Source organism: Lepidochelys kempii, chromosome 11, assembly GCF_965140285.1.
Source record: "Lepidochelys kempii isolate rLepKem1 chromosome 11, rLepKem1.hap1, whole genome shotgun sequence".
Taxonomy (NCBI): Eukaryota; Metazoa; Chordata; order Testudines; family Cheloniidae; genus Lepidochelys; species Lepidochelys kempii.
In genome coordinates this window covers 3,069,988-3,088,481 of record NC_136390.1, presented here as the reverse complement: position 1 = coordinate 3,088,481, position 18,494 = coordinate 3,069,988, and the positions used below count along the sequence as shown (strand labels likewise).

The 18,494-nt window shown below is 59.9% G+C and overlaps 1 protein-coding gene across 36 annotated transcripts in view; it reads right to left on the bottom strand.

Annotated features, from left to right (window-relative positions):
- The window catches only part of TNS1 (tensin 1), a 272,805-nt gene that overhangs the window by 122,536 nt on the left and 131,775 nt on the right, over positions 1-18,494 (bottom strand). For 21 of the 36 annotated variants that reach the window (XM_073304965.2, XM_073304974.2, XM_073304971.2 and 18 more), the window contains 6 exons: positions 11,131-11,237; positions 9,358-9,529; positions 6,437-6,487; positions 4,065-4,187; positions 2,596-2,660; positions 1,065-1,148 (listed from right to left, as the gene is read on the bottom strand). In XM_073304965.2, coding sequence (XP_073161066.1) covers positions 1,065-1,148; positions 2,596-2,660; positions 4,065-4,187; positions 6,437-6,487; positions 9,358-9,529; positions 11,131-11,237 — 602 coding nt within the window. Of the gene's footprint in view, positions 1-1,064; positions 1,149-2,595; positions 2,661-4,064; positions 4,188-6,436; positions 6,488-9,357; positions 9,580-11,130; positions 11,238-18,494 lie in introns of all 36 variants that reach the window. The other 15 variants (XM_073304970.2, XM_073304978.2, XM_073304990.2 and 12 more) reach the window with 2 other exon arrangements.

Below are 18,494 nucleotides of genomic sequence, written 5' to 3'. Positions count from 1 at the left end.
CAAATGCTGCTTGGAGAAAGGAAGCATTTTACTGCGTTTACCCTGCTAAGTGGATGCCGGGTTGCAGCCTGTTGAGCCCGGCCTGGTGCATCTGTCGGCCTGGTGCAGGTCACTGAGAGCCGTGGGCGTCAAAGCTCAGCGAAAAAGCTTGATTTGCAGTGCAAGGCAAATCCCCTTTCCTGGGAGGCACCTTCAGTTCCCAACAGCCCGGACGGGTCCTGGGCTGGCTGCTCGCACATTGCCCTGCAGCCGCCTGCTGTCTGTGTGTCTGTCCCTGTGGGGGCTGTAGACTTGCCCGCAGGTGGGGCATTCATTCTCCCAGGTTCCTCTGGGTTGGGGAGTCAGCTGAACAAATCCAGAACTCGGCTCAGCACCGTTAATCTGCCAAGGCTTCTGGCAGAGCAAGGGGCACGCAGAGGGTGCTTGGCAGGCCAGGCTGGTCCGCAGGAGGCTCGTCCCCAAGCCCGTGTCAGGAGAGTTTCCCCTGGCCACCGCGGCTGTGGGAACGCAAAGCCCCACCCTGAGATCCTGGCTGAGTGCAGGAGCCAGGGTACAAAGGGCCAGCCCCCCACACGCACTGCCTCAGCTCCTCGCTCTCGGTTGGGGTCTTGATATTTTCCTTTAAAGCAAGGACAGAGCCGACCCAGAATCTCAAACCCAACCCGCCATGCATCAAGCCCCTGTGTCCAAACCCATGCCTATGATCTGGGTCTGGATCAGATTCAGAGCCAGAAGGGACCCAGTTTCTGGATCTAGGCCAGGCATCCTGCTCCTGCTTTCCAGCCCTCTAACCTGCATAGGGGGGCCAGAGTTTACCCAGCTACCTCTGCTGGAGGGCCTCTCCCCCTCCCAATTTGATGCACCACACACCAGGCACACCAAGTCCTGCCACCAAGGGGCACCTTTTCCCACCTGAATCCATGCCCCGCGCACACCATGTCCGGGCACCACATGCCCGATCAAACACCGGCTCAGTCACCACCTTTAATTCCATCACCACAGGAGGGGCCCGGGCCAGTGCTCACAGCTCGGGCCGCCAGGGAGGGAGGCGCCGCAGGACTGACCTCTTCTGCGACGGCTGCCCGACCGGCAGCACCTTGTCCTCGTAGAACCTCTTCATGGCAAACCTGTCGAGGGCTTGGTCCGCGCTGCGGGGGGGAAGGTGCACGCGGTCAGAGGGGCGGGGTGGGCTCCGGGCTGCACGCAAGGCGGGCGGCAATAAGGCCCAGTGCACGGGAGGGCGTGGCAAGGGGGCTCGGTCTCCGCCCGACACGTTTATAAACAGGAGGTGCCGGAGAGCTCACTGGGGCTATTTCGAGGCCTTTCGGGTTTTATCTGACCTGGGGAAACGTCCCTCAGGGCTTGTTTGGGGGCCAGGGGTGGAGAGCCCTGGGCTAGCAGGGGGCTGCGGGGTCGGGAGTGAGGGGCATCGGCAGAGCTGTTGGGGGGAGCCCAGGGCTGGGGTAGCAGGGGGCTGCGGGTTGGCACTGAGGGGCCCTGGCAGAGCTGTGGAGGAGGGGAAACCAGGACTGGAGTAGCAGGGGGCTGTGGGTCAGGATTGAGAGGCCCCAGCAGAGCTGGGGGAGACGCCAGGGCAGGTCGGGACTGAGGGGCACCCCAGGCCCGGACGAGCAGGGGGTGCTGTGGGTCAGGGCTGAGGTGCCCCGGCAGCATCGTGGGGCGGGAGGAGGGTGTTTGCCCAGTTCGCCTCTCCCCCTCCCAGTCAGCCCCACACTCCAGAGCTCGCCCCCAACCCACGCTGCCTGGGTCCCGGACGCTGTCTCCACAGGGCTGCACCGGATACCCCAGCTCAGGGAGGCGGCTCCCACTCGCCCCCCGGATTTACGGACATAAACCGGAGCCGGCTGGATGGACACAGACCTGAAATTCCCCCTGCAGCCTGAGCCGGGCGGGCGGAGACCCAGTCCACGATGCCCGGCCCCAGGAACCCTGCAGGCTGCAGTCCTCTAGCATAGGGGCAGGGGCATCCCCCGACCCCCCACATTCTGCCCCCAACCGAGGAGCCGCCCTGGTCCTGTCAGTCCTTGGCCACCTTTCCCTGCTGCCAACCCAGGGCGCTGGGGACAGCTGTGGGTGAGGGACCCTGTTCTCCTCTCACCCAGCAGCTGACCGGGCTGGGTTTGAAGTGCTAGCCTGGAGGCAAAGGGCCCCATATCTCATTTGCAGGCCCCCACGTCCCTGCCCCCCAGGAGGTGGTCTCTTCTTCTCCTCCCTCTGTGTCTGCCCCGCCTGCTGCCCTCCCAGGTGGCTGGTTCGGGCGGATGGTCCCCCCTGAGCCAGGCCAGGGAGATGCCAGGAGCCGAGAAGCTGCCAATGGTCCCCCCAGGCAGAAGAAGGGGTGGGCACCAGAGCCCAGCCCAGAATGGGGGGCTGGGCCAAAGGCACCATTACCGCGGCTGGGAAGCGGGAGGACGCTGAAGAGAAGCAGCGTCCTCCTGAACCGGGCTCTGAAAGGCGGGTCCCCGGGCTGGTTATCTCCTGGGGGGCACTTAGGCTGTGGGAAGAGGGTCCAGAGGAGACGCCGGGGGTGCTGCTCCAGGTGCCCCACACCCACGGATGCCAGGCTCCTCTCACCTGGCTGAAATGTTGCTGTAGTGCATGTAGGCAGCAACCACGACTCCCATCCGGCCTCGGTTTCCCTGCAAAAGACCAGAACAAAGAGGGCGTTGGGCACCCCAGGGGGCAACCAGAGACATCCCAGAGCCCGCCAGCCAGCGGCAGGGTCCTCCCCTTGACTTCAACAGGCTTTAGACCGGGCCCCGAGTGCCGCGCCGCATTGCTGGGCGCTGGTAACCCGCCGCCACGTTCCACCCCAGAGGTGGCTGCATTGCAGCAGCCAGCAAAATGTTCACAATATTTCCAGCCTGCACCGCCCAGAGCGATCCGCTAGGGAAGGGAGGTGCGAGAGGAATCCGAGACATCCATACTGGGATCTTGTATTTGGCCAGCCAGATGAATAACCCCCTGCAGAAGCTTTTAACAGAAGGGAAGTGCTGTGTCTGGATTTGGAAGCTATTGTGTTTCTAATTATGTATCACGCACACGGAGTGTGTTGTCATGCCTGACTGTGTGCGTGTCCCCTCACTCCCCTATCTACCAGGCCAGAGGTGACGAGTGGGGGGGCGGGCATGCAGGGTCGCACGCCTCCCCCAGATTGCTCGGTCGCATGGTGCGGCTGGGCCCCCTCCCTGCGGGACAGCTGAGTTGACAAGCTGCGCCAGAGGCAGGAAGAACAGCTGGGAGCCAGAGGTGGCTGCATTTCAGTGGTGAGTGGAAAGTTGTGGGTTAAATTTCCCTGTCTGTAGGATCTCGTCTGTACCTCTCTCCTCCCAAAGCACCTTGCCAGGACCGCTGAACTGCAGCCACCTCTGGGGTGGCTCAAAGGCAGCCAGCACACTCCAGGCTGCACAAGGGGGTGGGGTAGGATATGACACAGGAGGTGACCATGGCACGGTCTGACCCCAAGGACCCAACGAACCCAGGAGTTTCTAGCTCGTCGCACTGGGCACTGACTCAGACGTAGGTCCCAGGGGTCGCTGAGAGCTCTTAAGGGAGCATCTACAAACACCTGCTCCTCGGGGTCTTCCCCACCCTCTCAGTAAAGCACAGACGGGCTAGTTACCAGCCCCGTGTAGGGCCGGGCTCCATTCAGCCCGGCTGCCGGCTGGGAGAGCGCCCGGTGCTGGAGCTGGGAAAGCCTCCGGGGGTGACACGGTCGCTGCTGGCACTGAAGGCCGGGTGGGGCTTGCCAGGGGGGGCACAGGGCTGGCCGCAGCGCTCTTTCCTTTGAGTCCAAGATGTCACCGGGCCACAGACCTGCCCCTGCGCCCCATCTCACCCCTTGTCCCTCGTTCAGCCCCTCCGGGAAGTGTTCCAAGCTGCTCCCCGTCTCCCCGCAAGCCCTACTCCCCCTCCCCTGTGTCCCTGTGCCCTGCCCCCTGAGACAGCAACCCCCTGCTTTTCTCTCCCCACCGCGAGCGGGGCCGCTTGGCCCAGGCCACTGGCGAACAGGCCCTGCCCCCCGAGGGGGCGCTCTCGCTCACCTTGTTGTGGAGGACGACCACGTTGTGGGGCTCGGCGCTCAGCCACGTGTCCATGGCCTTGCAGACGCTGCAGATCTTCTCCAGGGCAGGCGTGTGCAGGTCGGGCCACCCAAAATCCAGCACCTGGGATGGGCAGAGACGGGGGGAGGAGGAGGAGGCTGGATGAGACGAAGGCTCCCTCTGGGGCTTTTGGTTACCGGTTGCCGTAGATGCCCAGGGCTCCTCACGCCAGCCTGGCCTCACAGGCGCTGCCGCCCGCCGGGTAACCTGCCCCGGGTGGGACCCACGGTGTGCGGACCCACTCACGGGGCCGCTGGTTGAGAGATGCAGGTGATTCCCTTCCAGGGGCAGAACAGGCCTCCGCCTTGAGGTATCTCCACAAGGGAGCCTTGCCCACACCTGGTACCCAGCAGGAATGGGAGGGCACCATGCCAGCTGCCCAAGACCCTGGGCTAAGCAGTGGGGCCAAAGCAACCAAGCCCCTGGCCCCCAGCCTGCCCTGCCCTCCACCACACCTAGAATGGAAAGGAACTAGCACCTCATTATGGGATGGATCGCAGGAACCCCTATCGAGAGCCCCCGGGCACTCCAATTCCCTGGCACACCCACCCGTTGCTCTGCCCCTTCCTGGAGCCGTCGATGCTGAGATTAGGCAGCTCTGGTGTGGTGCCATCAAGCCCCATGGCAGAGCCTCACCCACGCTGCGCTGGCTGGCCTTACCCGCCCATCAGCCTGGGGGAAAGGGCACAGGTGGGACAGCGACGGAGGAGGACATGAAGACAGCGATGGGACGTGCTGAACCAGGACCTGGGGGAGGTGGGCTGTGGGGTGCATGGGCGGGAAGGGGTTAATTGTGCCCAGTGCCAGCCCGGCCCGCATCCCTGCTCCGGCGGTCCCCTCTGCAAGGCACGGGCATGGTACCACGGGAGGGGCCGTGTGCCACCCTGATTGATTGGCAGCACAGGGGACAGAGGCTGGAGCCACCCACAAACCCGGGGTCCCACCCTGCCAGGGCCTGAGCCAGCCCCCGTAAGGCGCGGGGCAGGGTCTCTCCCAAGGACAGGGCTGGGGGCTCTGCCTCCCGCTCGGCCCAGTGAGTAGGGACAGCCCACGGCCTCGGCTGCCCGCTCGGACTGACCACAAAGGGAGCCAATCTGAGGCAGCGATCTGGGTGGGCAGGCGGGGTACAAGGGATGTGCAGCATCCCTCCAGCCACTGAGTGAATTGGCACAAGCCCTGGACCACTAAAGCAGGAGGTGAAAGGGGCCGGAGCCCACCCCCGAGCCCCGGCCCAGCCGACTTTCCCCTCCTCCTTGGTGCTACCCAGCTGCAGAGACCCAGGGGACTCCTGGCCCTGTGCTGGTTTCTTTGCTCCCAGGAGACAGCCCCCGCGCCTATCCATTCCCGCTGCCCCGGTGCTACCCACCTGGCACACCGAGGGGGCTTGCAGCACTCCAGCTGTCTCCCCGGGAACGGAGCTGGGGGACAGGCTGAAAGATCCCGGCGCGCGCCTGGCTCCCAGTCCTCGCACAGCCCGTGAGGCCGCCAGAGGCAGCGGGAGCAGGATGGGATTGGCGGACAAAGAAAACACATCCGCGGGGCGAAGGAACACTCAGCCAGTGGGGGATCCAAAGGGCTGGCAGCAGCCCTGTCCCGACGCGGACGCTCTCGCCGCTGGCGGGTCCTCACGGGAGTCCCCTTTTCCGGCTAAGCCCCCCACCCACTCTGGGGCTCTGGCGTCCAGGCCCCATTCTGATCTCAGCCAGTCACTCAACCAGCTTCCGAAGAGTCGCTGGGATCAGGGCCGGCCCCATCGCAGCTGGCAGCCCCCAGGCGTGGCTGGGGAGTGACAAAGTGGCTCTGAGGCCGGCCCCCAGAGCCCAGACACCACGGAGAATTGCCCCCGCGACGGCGCGGGCTCGGCTGGGCTGCCAGGAGAGGCCGGTCCTTGCCAGGGCTCAGGGATTCCTGGGCACTTCTGCAGCCCCAGACACACCCGCGGGGGCGCCAGTGACCTGGGGTTCGTCACTGCCAGTCCCCCCCTTCGGTTCTGGGGCTGGGGGAGGGGGAAGAGAGCTGTCTGGGCACCACAAAGGGGCAGGTCTCACCTCCCCTCCGCCCCAGGGCCTCCCCTGCCCTGAAGGACCCCCTGTGGGGCTCAGAGGGGTGCTCCATTTCCATGACTCTTGGCCTCTCCACCGGGGCTGTCTGGGAGGGGGCTCTGGAGACGTGGCCCACTGGGCGCTGGGCTGGGACCCGCCAAACTCACTGCTTACGGGTGGAAACACACCTGCCTTGTGACCCGCCCCGACTCCGGCTCCTCCTGGGCCTTTTGTCCCCTCTCCCAGCCCACAATAGTGCCCGGAGCTTACCTTGGAGTGCAGCTTGCTGATGTCGTGTCTGCGCTCGGACAGATTGAAAAGCTTGGGAGAGAAGGAGAGGAAAGAGTTAGGAGAAGAGCAATGGTGGAGCAAAGACGGCCCCAAACCCAGGGACGGTGCCCCTGGGCCACACTGCACAGACCCGGCCCCAGGGACAGAGTGCAGCGCCCCTGGGCCACAACACACAGACCCAGACCCAGACCCAGGGACAACGTGCAGCATCCCCGGCCACCCCACACAGACCCGGCCCCAGCCCCAGGGACAACGTGCAACAGCCCTGGGCCACCCCGCACAGACCCGGCCCCAGCCCCAGGGTCAGCGTGCAGCATCCCCGGCCACCCCACACAGACCCGGCCCCAGCCCCAGGGACAACGTGCAACAGCCCTGGGCCACCCCACACAGACCCGGCCCCAGCCCCAGGGTCAGTGTGCAGCATCCCCGGCCACCCCGCACAGACCCGACCCCATCCCCAGGGACAGCGTGCAGTATCCCCGGCCACCCCACACAGACCGGTACCAGTCCCAGGGACAGCGTGCAGCATCCCCGGCCACCCCGCACAGACCCGGCCCCAGCCCCAGACATTTGGCAGGGGCTAGGGGAAGAAGGATGGAGTCACAGCAGCAAGATCTTGCAGCTCTTCGGCTCAGAGCAGGGTGGGATAACGCAGGGCCGGAAGGCAAGGCAGGGAGCTGGGCTCTGGTGCAGCGGAGAAGGGGCAGCCAGGGGGATTTCGTCGGTGCCCCGGGATGCTCAGGAGACCCGTGCTGCCCCCCTGAACCAGCAGCACTGAGCTGCTGGAGCCCCGCTCATTACTGGGGCTGGGAACAGGACTCCGCACCCATATCACTGCACCCTCAGGGACAAAACTCTCCCCCCACAGCCTGCAGGGCCGGTACAGCCCCCTCGTGCTCCCTGCGCGCCAGGTGGGGACCCCGGGGCTGGGCCTGTCCCACAGCAGAGCCATGGCTGAGGGGGAGTCTCCATGAGGCTGCTAGCCACCGGCCCCCTGGAGCGCAGCAAAGCGGCCGCGAGCGTTATGGCTGCCTTGCCCGGGGCGTCACACAGCCGGTGATGTGACTCGGGCGAAAGCAGGGCCAGGTGCCTGGAGCTACAGGGAATCTCGCTCCTGTGTCAGAGAGGAGGTGGGGACCCATGCCTGGCTCCAGGGTCTCTCTGTGGGGCGGGCAGAGGCGGACAGGCACCTGTTGCAGCCTAAAGTCACGACCCTGAGTGACTACCGCAAGAATGACGGAGCAGCCAGATGGCTGGGTGCAATGCCACCGCCGGCGTGACCCAGGAGATCTGATTAGATCTGGGCGTCTCAACCAGAGCTCAGACGAGAGCCTGGAGTCAGAGCCCCGGGGGGATGGGGGGGGGAGGCTCACAAACAGGTGATGTGATAGTCTGGCAAAATGGGAGGCGTGTCCCAGTTGGACGGGAGCAGGATCCTCCTATGAGAGAAGGCCGAGGCCCCCTGGACTGGATGATCAGAAAGCTCAGTTTTCACAACGGAAAGAGGCAAATAGCGGGGTCCCCCGAGGATCTGCACTGGGACCTGTGCTGCTCCACATTCTCATAAATGATCTGGGAAAGGGGGCCAAGAGTGAGGCGGCAAAGTTGGCAGATGATACAAAATTACTCAAGATAGGGAAGTCCAAAGCAGACTGCGAAGAGTTACAAAGGGATCTCATGAAACTGACTGGCCGGGCAACAGAACGGCGGATGAAATTCAGTGCTGGTAAATGCAAACGAACGCACGTTGGAAAACAGAGTCCCAACTATACATATAAATGATGGGGTCTAAATTAGCTGTTACCACCCGAGAGAGATCTTGGAGTCACTGTGGAGAGTTCTCTGAAAACATCCACTCAGTGTGCAGCAGCCGTCACAAAAGCGAACTGAATGTTAGGAACCATTAGCAAAGGGATAGAGAATAAGACAGAAAATATCAAAATGCCACTCTCTAAATCCCTGGTTCACCCACACCGTGAATGCTGCCTGCAGTTCTGGTTGCCCCATCTCAAAAAAGATGCATTCAAATTGGAAAAGGTGGGGTTTGGAAGGGCAACAAAAATGACTGGGGGGATGGAGCAGCTTCCATGTGAGGAGCGATTTAAAGGACCAGGACTGTTCAGCTTGGAAAAGAGACAACGAAGGGGGGGATATGAGGGAGGTCCATAAAACCATGAGGGGTGCGGAGAAAGTGACTCGGGCAGCGTTATGTACCCCTTCACAGAACACAAGAACCAGGGGTCACCCAATGAAATTAACAGGTTTTAAACAATCATAAGGAAGTATTTCTTCACACAACGCACAGACAACCTGTGGAACTCCTTGCCAGGGGATGTTGTGAAGGCCAAAAACATAACTGGGTTAAAAAAAAAATGAGATAAGTTCATGGAGGACAGGCCCATCAGTGGCTAGTAGCCAAGATGGTCAGGGACACAACCCCATGCTCCAGGTGTCCCTAAACCTCTGACTGTCAGACACTGGGACTGGATGACAGGGGATGGCTCACTCGCTAATTGCCCTGTTCTGTTCACTCCCTCTGAAGCACCTGGCACCGGCAACTATCAGAGACAGGATCCTGGCTAGATGGACCATTGGTCTGATGCAGAATGGCCATTCTTATATTCTTAATGGACCTTCGTGACCATGAATGTATCGATCTCGGAATCTGGGCTTCCACTTCACACCCTCCTGAGATTCCCGAGTCCCCGTCTGGCTCTGGAACATGATGCCAGGACCTTCCCCATGCTGCGGGGAGGTGGATGGCCTGGCAATCCCAGGAATTGAGGATCCCCACCCCTACAGCTTCCTCTCCCACAGTCAGTTCCACACCCTTCCCGACATCCCTCCCCAGGCCCTCCAACTGGCCACCCGCAGACGAGGAGCGAGGCGGTGACTCTTACCAGGTAGCTATCTCCATGCTTGGACTTGAGCATCTGGGCCACCTCCCTGAGGTTGCTGCGGAAGTTCTGCTCCTCGGCCGAGCTGGGGTACGAGACGGCGATGATCCGCTCGGTGATGTACACCAGGTCCAGCTCGCAGCTGTCCTCTGTGGTCTGGGCCATGCTCACGCTCCTGGGCCAACAAGAAGCAGCCAACTCAGGTCCCAGCAGGGCGCTACAGGCCTGCGGGGCAAAGGTCTAGAGATCTGGAACCCAAACAAGGTGGCATTCCTGCAGCACCCTCCTTCACCAGACGACTGCAAAGCATGTTGCAAGCTGTAGGTCATTAAGACCCGTGAGCTAATTATTATCATCCCCGATCCACAGATGGGCAGGGCAAGGTATGGACATGGAGAGGTCAAGGGGCTCGAGCGAGGACACGTTGAGACTCCCATGGCAGCTCTAGCCATGGAGTTCAGGTGTGGTGGCTGCCCCGGCCCTACTCTAGCCACCAGCTGCCTTGGCGCAGAGACGGGGTCAATTGCCGTGCCAGCCTCTGCACCCAGCCGTGTGCTCTTGGTGCAGCTCATGGCTCTGGGTTCAGCTGTCCAAACGGCCACTGACCATAGCAGGAAGCAGCAGGACCAGCCCGGCTCCTGGAAACCGTGTCCAGAGCTAACCCTCCCAAAGACCCAGCCCGACACCGGTGGGGAGTTAGTAGCAAGCACCCTACAAGGCCCCACAGGTCAAGAGATCCTTCCTGTGCTGACCCAGGCCCCACCTTGTCCGGCCCATCCCCATCTCCAAGTGCCATTCGTTACATACTCCTATTGTTGCCTCTTGGCAACCAGTTCCATATCTCCGGGAGCTTATCTCGGTTACAAAAAATAATCCATTAAATCCAAGTGAAGCCTGGCTGGAACGCACTCCACGGGCCTCTCTCGCTCCTGGCATCTGACCACGGGCCAAGCAAACAGACTGTGGGGTCCTAGATAAGCCTGAGGGAGAGAGCTGCCAAGGCAGCCTATGCCCGCCTGGGGGAGCAATGCTCTGCCCTGCAAGGATGCAGAGGTCACACCTTGACAAGGGCGTGCAGTGTTTCTAAGCAGGGGGTGAGGATTGGAGACCACAGACATCCCGAGGAGATAGAGGAGATGAAGAAAGGGGCACCTGAAGTATGGGTGAGCCCACAAGGACCCCAGAAATGGGCCCTACCCTGCCCGGCACTGAGCATCCCTCCTTCCCACTGCCTTCACTGGAAGCTGAAGGAGCTGAGCGCACTACAGGACAGGGGCTGAAGAACACAGTGGGGAGACACCAAGATGGGGATCAGCCTGGAGCATTCAAGGGAAGGGAGTGGGGGCTGGCCTTAGTCTTGCTGGGAAAATTCTGGTCCCCCTCCTGAAGCTCAGTCCCACAGGAACCATTCGAAGGGGAGAGCGCCCCATCCTGGGATATCCCCCTAGGCAGCACAGCGCCCCCTAGCACCCTGCGAGAGCTCTGGTCAATTACCAACTTGCGGAGGAGCAATCAGCTAATGAACCACCAGCACAAGGGGAAGAAATTCTTCGCTATACCCTAGGCTGGCACCTGGTTATAACCTCAGACTTCAGGCTTCCACGCTGCCATGGTCACAAACCACAGCACCAGCCATCGGCAGGAGGCCCCAAGAGGAGGCCGAGTTCCAGATTCTGATTTTAAACACAAGACTGAGTAGATCGAACAGTAACAAACCCTGTCTACACTGATCTCACACTGCTGGGGAGAGAATGAGGCCAGCGCAGCTCTCCTCACCGGGGGAGAAGTCTCTGCCCATGGCATGGTGCTGGGGGGCAATCACAGGGGTTGTACCTGGAAGGTCTGCCTCGTGGCTGGGCACTTTTGGAGGATTTCGTGGATTCCTAAAGAAAAGAGAGAGAAAAGCAAAGTTACCATCGTGGGGGTTCATCAGAGAGGGAAACAGACAGCAGGGCTCACAGCTCGGGGAACAGTGTCTCCGACCACGCAGATCTCAGAGCTAACGCCTGCCTCCCCATCCCGGTAACAAATCACAAGCAGCCGGGCTAGTCGGGTCTTGAAAATTCAGAGGTTTTGTCTTTTTGTTCAGTTTAGGGTGGGAAACAATTTCAAAGTCTCCAAAATTTACCCAGGTCAGGAAAACCTGTCCTCTGTTTGTCAGCCCTTTCCTGTACTCTGTACACTTCACCTCTGCTTCTCCACCTTCCCTCCCACCCTATAAAGTACCCCACCCCTCCCCAAACTCCTGATCCCTCTCTTACCCCTCCACAGCGCAGCCCCAACCCCCTCACACTCCCTATCCACACAGCACCCCCAGCCAGCCTGGGAGTGAGTCCCTTGCTCCTGCTGCAAATCACAGAAGATTAGGGTTGGAAGAGACCTCAGGAGGTCATCTAGTCCAACCCTCTGCTCAAAGCAGGACCAACCCCAACTAAATCATCCCAGCCAGGGCTTTGTCAAGCCTGACCTTAAAAACCTCTAAGGATGGAGATTCCACCACCTCCCTAGGTAACGCATTCCAGTGCTTCACCACCACCCTCCCAGTGAAATAGAGTTTCCTAATATCCAACCTAGACCTCCCCAACTGCGACTTGCGACCATTACTCCTTTTTCTGTCATCTGCCACCACTGAGAACAGTCTAGATCCATCCTCTTTGGAACCTTCCTTCAGGTATCATAGAATCTCAGGGTTGGAAGGGACCACAGGAGGTCATCTAGTCCAACCCCCTGCTCAAAGCAGGACCAATCCCCAATTTTTGCCCCAGATCCCTAAATGGCCCCCTCAAGGATTGAACTCACAACCCTGGATTTAGCACGCCAATGCTCAAACCCCTGAGCTATCCCTCCCCCCAAGGCTGCTATCAAATCCCCCCTTACTCTTCTCTTCTGCAGACTAAACAAGCCCAGTTCCCTCGTCCTCTCCTCGTAAGTCATGTGCTCCAGCCCCCTAATCATTTTCGTTGCCTTCCGCTGGACTCTCTCCAGTTTGTCCACATCCTTTCTGTAGTGGGGGGCCCAAAACTGGACGCAATACTCCAGGTGTGGCCTCACCAGTGCCCAAGAGAGGGGAATAATCACTTCCCTCGATCTGCTGGCAACGTTCCTACTAACGCAGCCCAATATGCCATTGGCCTTCTTGGCAACAAATCTGCTCCAGCCAAGCTGCATTCTCTCTTCTGGTCAGCGCTGAGGGAGGCCACATGGGGGAAAGAGATTGCTGAGCCTTTCCAGCCATGGGACCTTGCCCTAGCACATCCTTTCCCCAGGTCATCGCTACGGGAAACTTACCCATGCTAGCGCCTCCTGCAGGCCAACAACCCGCCCCCAAACAGCCGTTGGCAGGTGCCTTGTATCTAAGATCCAGCTGGCTTCCAAAGGGTTAAGTCCATCTCTCAGAGCCCTACAGTTATCATGTATGGGCCAGATGAGAGGAAGGGGCATTGAAAACCTCCCCTCTTTTTTTCCTGATCTATTTCCAAGTGAAACTCAGATGGATCGATTAATGTCATGAGTTTCTCTGGTCTCAGCCACGCCAGTTGCACAGAACTGTCCGTGCGTGTGCTCCCGGCCCCTGTGCTGTACCGGATGGGGGGCTGGTCTCCACCGAGCAGAGGCCAGGTCTATACCACCAGCAGGACACATTTGCTACCTAACAAGCCAGGCTGCCTGAGCAGCCAGCATTTGCCTTGGCTTGGCTCATCAGAGGAAATGTTTGAGTTCTCAAAGCAGGAAGCGTCTATTTACACACGATCCCCAGCCTCAAGAATCTCATCCACAGCCGGTTTGTTGGGTGACTTCATGACCTCAGCTGAAAAACAGAGTGGGGCTTCCAAAACCCCTCCGTGCATTCACACCTCATTCGTTTTAGGATCTCCAGCCATCAGCGACAAGTCGTTTAAATGCTCATCTTACTTGAGTGGTAAAATCTGACCTCACGGAGGGCCCCACAACGCTGAGCAAACCGCAGACCAGTTCCTTGGCTGGATCCTTCTCGGAGCTATGCCAGGGGACACCAGCTGAGGCTCCAGCCCTAAAGAGCCAAGAGTCGCTACACCCCCTGCAGAAATGCAGCTGCCTCTGGGGTGGAGCGTGGCAGCTGTTTAAAAAAATGCCCGGCATACAACGGCTTAGGACACTAAATGACAATGAATCCTGTACCAGGGTGAAACTGCAGGAGGAGTTTGGGCTCCTGCCGGCACATTCGTTCAGTACTGACTCTGAGAGAAGAGCGCCACCTACTGGGAGTCCCCAAGAGGACACGCAGCGGGAAGCCCTTGTTAGGTCTGGTCAAGGAGCCATCCTTATTCCACACACTGGACAGGCCGGGCTTTAGGACCCACCTAGGACAGTTTTTAGCGGGGGTTCCTGCTTGGCTGCACACACGCACACCCAGCTGGGAGATTTTCAGGAGGATCTGCCCCTTTAAAGGCACCCCTCAGCCACCCCACATAGAATCATAGAATATCAGGGTTGGAAGGGACCCCAGAAGGTCATCTAGTCCAACCCCCTGCTCAAAGCAGGACCAATTCCCAGTTAAATCATCCCAGCCAGGGCTTTGTCAAGCCTGACCTTAAAAACCTCTAAGGAAGGAGATTCTACCACCTTCCTAGGTAACGCATTCCAGTGTTTCACCACCCTCTTAGTGAAAAAGTTTTTCCTAATATCCAATCTAAACCTCCCCCACTGCAACTTGAGACCATTACTCCTCGTTCTGTCATCTGCTACCACTGAGAACAGTCTAGAGCCATCCTCTTTGGAACCCCCTTTCAGGTAGTTGAAAGCAGCTATCAAATCCCCCCTCATTCTTCTCTTCTGCAGGCTAAACAATCCCAGCTCCCTCAGCCTCTCCTCATAACTCATGTGTTCCAGTCCCCTAATCATTTTTGTTGCCCTTCGCTGGACTCTCTCCAATTTATCCACATCCTTCTTGAAGTGTGGGGCCCAAAACTGGACACAGTACTCCAGATGAGGCCTCACCAATGTCGAATACAGGGGAACGATCACGTCCCTCGATCTGCTCGCTATGCCCCTACTTATACATCCCAAAATGCCATTGGCCTTCTTGGCAACAAGGGCACACTGCTGACTCATAGCCAGCTTCTCGTCCACTGTCACCCCTAGGTCCTTTTCCGCAGAACTGCTGCCTAGCCATTCGGTCCCTAGTCTGTAGCGGTGTATTGGATTCTTCCGTCCTAAGTGCAGGACCCTGCACTTATCCTTATTGAACCTCATCAGATTTCTTTTGGCCCAATCCTCCAATTTGTCTAGGTCTTTCTGTATCCTATCCCTCCCCTCCAGTGTATCTACCACTCCTCCCAGTTTAGTATCATCCGCAAATTTGCTGAGAGTGCAATCCACACCATCCTCCAGATCATTTATGAAGATATTGAACAAAACCGGCCCCAGGACCGACCCTTGGGGTACTCCACTTGATACCGGCTGCCAACTAGACATGGAGCCATTGATCACTACCTGTTGAGTCCGACAATCTAGCCAGCTTTCTACCCACCTTATAGTGCATTCATCCAGCCCATACTTCCTTAACTTGCTGACAAGAATACTGTGGGAGACCATGTCAAAAGCTTTGCTAAAGTCAAGAAACAATACATCCACTGCTTTCCCTTCATCCACAGAACCAGTAATCTCATCATAAAAGGCGATTAGATTAGTCAGGCATGACCTTCCCTTGGTGAATCCATGCTGGGTACATCCCCAGGGCCACCGCAATGGAAAATATAATCCTAAACGAGAGCAAAGGAGACCCGTCATGCTCGCTGCAAATCACCTTTGCAATGGTTTGATCAGTTGTCATTGAGGAACGGAGGGCTCATTCCCCCACGGGGCCTGTACGCTGTGGAGGGGTTTTCCAGAGGACTCTTGTGTTTGGCCGAAGACATCCAGGGCAGTTTTACCATGGGCTTCAGGGGCAGCAGGTAGGGCGATGCTGAACATCACGGCCACGATCTCCTTCCTCGGCTCCCGGTTGTGGGCAAGTTACCTTTCAAGGTGAGCCAGACCGGTCAAGCCAGCGTAGCAGAAGGCCCTCAGTGTTCTCCGTGAGCCCGTTCTGCTCCCGATCCTTCTGTCTAAGGACCCGCCGTGAGTGACAGCCGAGAGCTCCACCTTTCTCCGCGAGAAATGCCTTTTTCACACAGACTGACAGCCAAGCCCAGGCTCGCTAATCCTGAGCCCGCCGCCCCACGCGCCCAAGGAGTTTGCGTCCATTCTCAGATGTGGCTCCTGACATCTCAGCCTCTGGGAGCTTGCTGCGGAAATCAGCGATGAGGCCGAGCTGCGGAGAAAAAGCCACTCGCTGGGCTTCCTCCGAGTCCAAACTCATCGCCTTAGGTTGGGTCTACACTGCAGCTGCCTGCGAGCCTCCCAGGCAGGGGAGACAGCTCCTGCCAGCAGGGCTGGAGCCGGCGTGCTGAAAGTAGCAGTGTGGCTGTTTGCAGCTTGGGCTGGAGCTCAGGCCCACCCGACTCCCTGCGTCCGCGCTCGGGTGGCTAGACCGAGGCTCCACCAGAGCCGCTACCTCCACACTGCTAGCTCAGATCCCGCTAGCACGGGTCGTCCGACTGCTGGCTGCAGTGTGGACGGGACCCACTGCAGCGCGTGGCCGTCAGGCGGACATTGCTGGGTGGACGCTGGGATTCCACCAGGTGACGGCCTGCTTGAATGCTGCAGTGAACCCAGAAGGGGGCTGGGCATGGACCTGGATTTCGGCACGGCCTCCTGCAGGGCACGAGGGGGCTGAGCAGACACCGGGCGGCCCTACCTCCCAAACACCTGGCTCGCTCCCCCTCGGGGACGTCCACACGGCAAAGAAAAACCCGCAGCACCGAGCCTCTGGGTCCGTCAGCACCGCGGCTTTGTCTTCGCAGTGTGGGCGTCCCCTTCGAGGCTTCCGATGGTGACCCCCGCCCCCCCCTCCTCCTCTGCCCAAAAACAGACAAACAGTGAGGGCAACACCACGCTTCCAGAAGCAGAGAGGCACTGGGCTGCAGGCTTCCGGGGTGCCTGGAGCCACGACTGGCCTTTGCCCTCCTGCTCCAGGCTGTCCTCAGGGCAGCAGGGGTCAGTATATCGGGCACGATCGGACAGACAAAGCCCCCTGCACCGGGGAATCACACTCATGCCGGGATCCTTGCCCACGCCGCCCAGTGGCCTCCAGCACGGGGCACGCACCGTGCCAGGTCCCCTCCAGCATGTGCAGTTCGCTCCCGTGGCCCCTCTCAGTCCCTGCTGCTCCCAGCTGGCATGAGGGCATCCTAGGAGCCCGAGCAGGAATCAGCGAGGGGTGCCAATGGACCCAGGAGCCAGGAGCACCAGTCCGCAGTGCTAACCGCCGGACCACACCCACCCCCGCGGGGCTAGAACCGACGTGCCTCTGAGATCGGGCCAGGCTGGGCACGTTCGGAGGGAGGAATCACATGGCCGCGAAGCAGGTCAGCAGCAGCCTTTGCCTGCTGCCCGCTCTGTACCCTTCCTTTAAGGAAATGAGACCGGACAGCCCCCGGGAAATCTCTTGCGCTGATGGCCAGGGCCTGTCAGAGCATCTCCCGCTCCATCGCCACAGTGATGTACACCCCCTGGCCCTCCTACTCCATCTTTCACCACTGGGGAGGCGACAAGCCCATTTCCAACCCCATCTTGGGGTGCGTAAACCCCAGGGCAAAGCCGAGCAGCGTGGACCCGCGGCCCTCTCTCCCCTCCCACCACCGCCTCGGCCCCTTCCCCCCTTGGCCCACGGATTTACCTTGGACCAGGTGAAGCTCCTGCTAATCCGCCTCCAAGGCATGGCCGCTCCTCTGCCCCGAGACCTTCCCAAGCAATCCCCCCACCGGGGCAGCGAATCTGAGCTGCAGCCCACTGCAGAGCTAGGTCACTGCGGTGGGGTTACTGGAAGGGTGTGAGGCTGGAACAGGCCCCGCGCTCAGTCATTCTGCCTCTAGGTCTGAGCTCCCCCGTCCCCTCCACTTCGCGGCTCACCACAAGCGAGCTCCTGGTCCGTTCGCTCAGGGAACCGCCCCCGCCCCACTCCTCCGGCCCCCTCCCGCCCAGCAGAAGAATCAGGCAGCTATCAGCTGATAGCAATAAGAACAGGCCAGGCTAATGTTATTAAGGGCTTCTGATGAGCAGCAGCCAAGATCCGAGCTGCAGGGAGGGAGAAGCTACAAAAGATCCCTTCTCGTGCAACAGGCTGGGGCGATCCCTGCCTCGCGGGGCTGGCTCCACATGAGTGAGACCGGACCCCATCCACTGCCCATTTACCTAGCGTAGCGCTGAGCAAATAGCGCAGGCATGGCCAGACGGGCGCGGACCCTCGGCTCCATCTGGCTCACGGTCCCGTCTCTGACCAGAGCAGCCCCAGGGGGAGAAGAACATGGCAGTAGCAGACGGGGCAGGATCTGCCCCCACAGTAGGTCCTGGTTTGCATGAGGTTTAATAGCCTTTCCGCACTCGTTGTGAGAACTCGGGCTAGTCCTGATAGCCAGTTAAATGTCCAGGCCTCGTGTGTTACACAGAACACCCAGCAGGGCCTCTCTATTTTCCAGACACTTTCTCCTCCAACACCTTCCTGGGGGTGTAGCTCCCCCGATTCTGGTCTCGGGTCCAACTTGTAACGACTGCCAGCACTCCCAGCAACCGAACCGGTGTCCAGTCTCTTGCAGGTTTGCTGGCAGAAGAGAGTTTTCAGGGGGCCGGGGAAAATCTGGGGGGGCAAATGTCTTCGTGCTGGTGTGACAAACCAGCCTCTGGCCCAAAGCTACTGCTCTGGTCTCCCATAATGCCTTGCCCCGGGCATCCCTTTGTCCAGACAGATCTGCTCAGCGTGCCAGGCGCTGCCAGGTGACCCGGCCTCGCCAGCGCCTTGCTCTCCATGAAGACCGTGAAATGCCAGCTCCTGCCCTGGAGGCTGCCATGGGTGTGCTGGGTGGGGACCCCGGGGGGAGAGGAGTCACGCCTGTTTCACTTCACTTCTAAGGGAAGAGCAGGCAAGTGAAGCGGCAAATGAGCCGCCAAAGCAGGAGCGGAGGTTTTGGGGGGCTGCAGCCAACCGCCACCCGCCTGACACCGGCTCCTGGCACTCCCTGCAAAATAGACTTTTCATGTAAATTGCAACGAACACAGTGGCT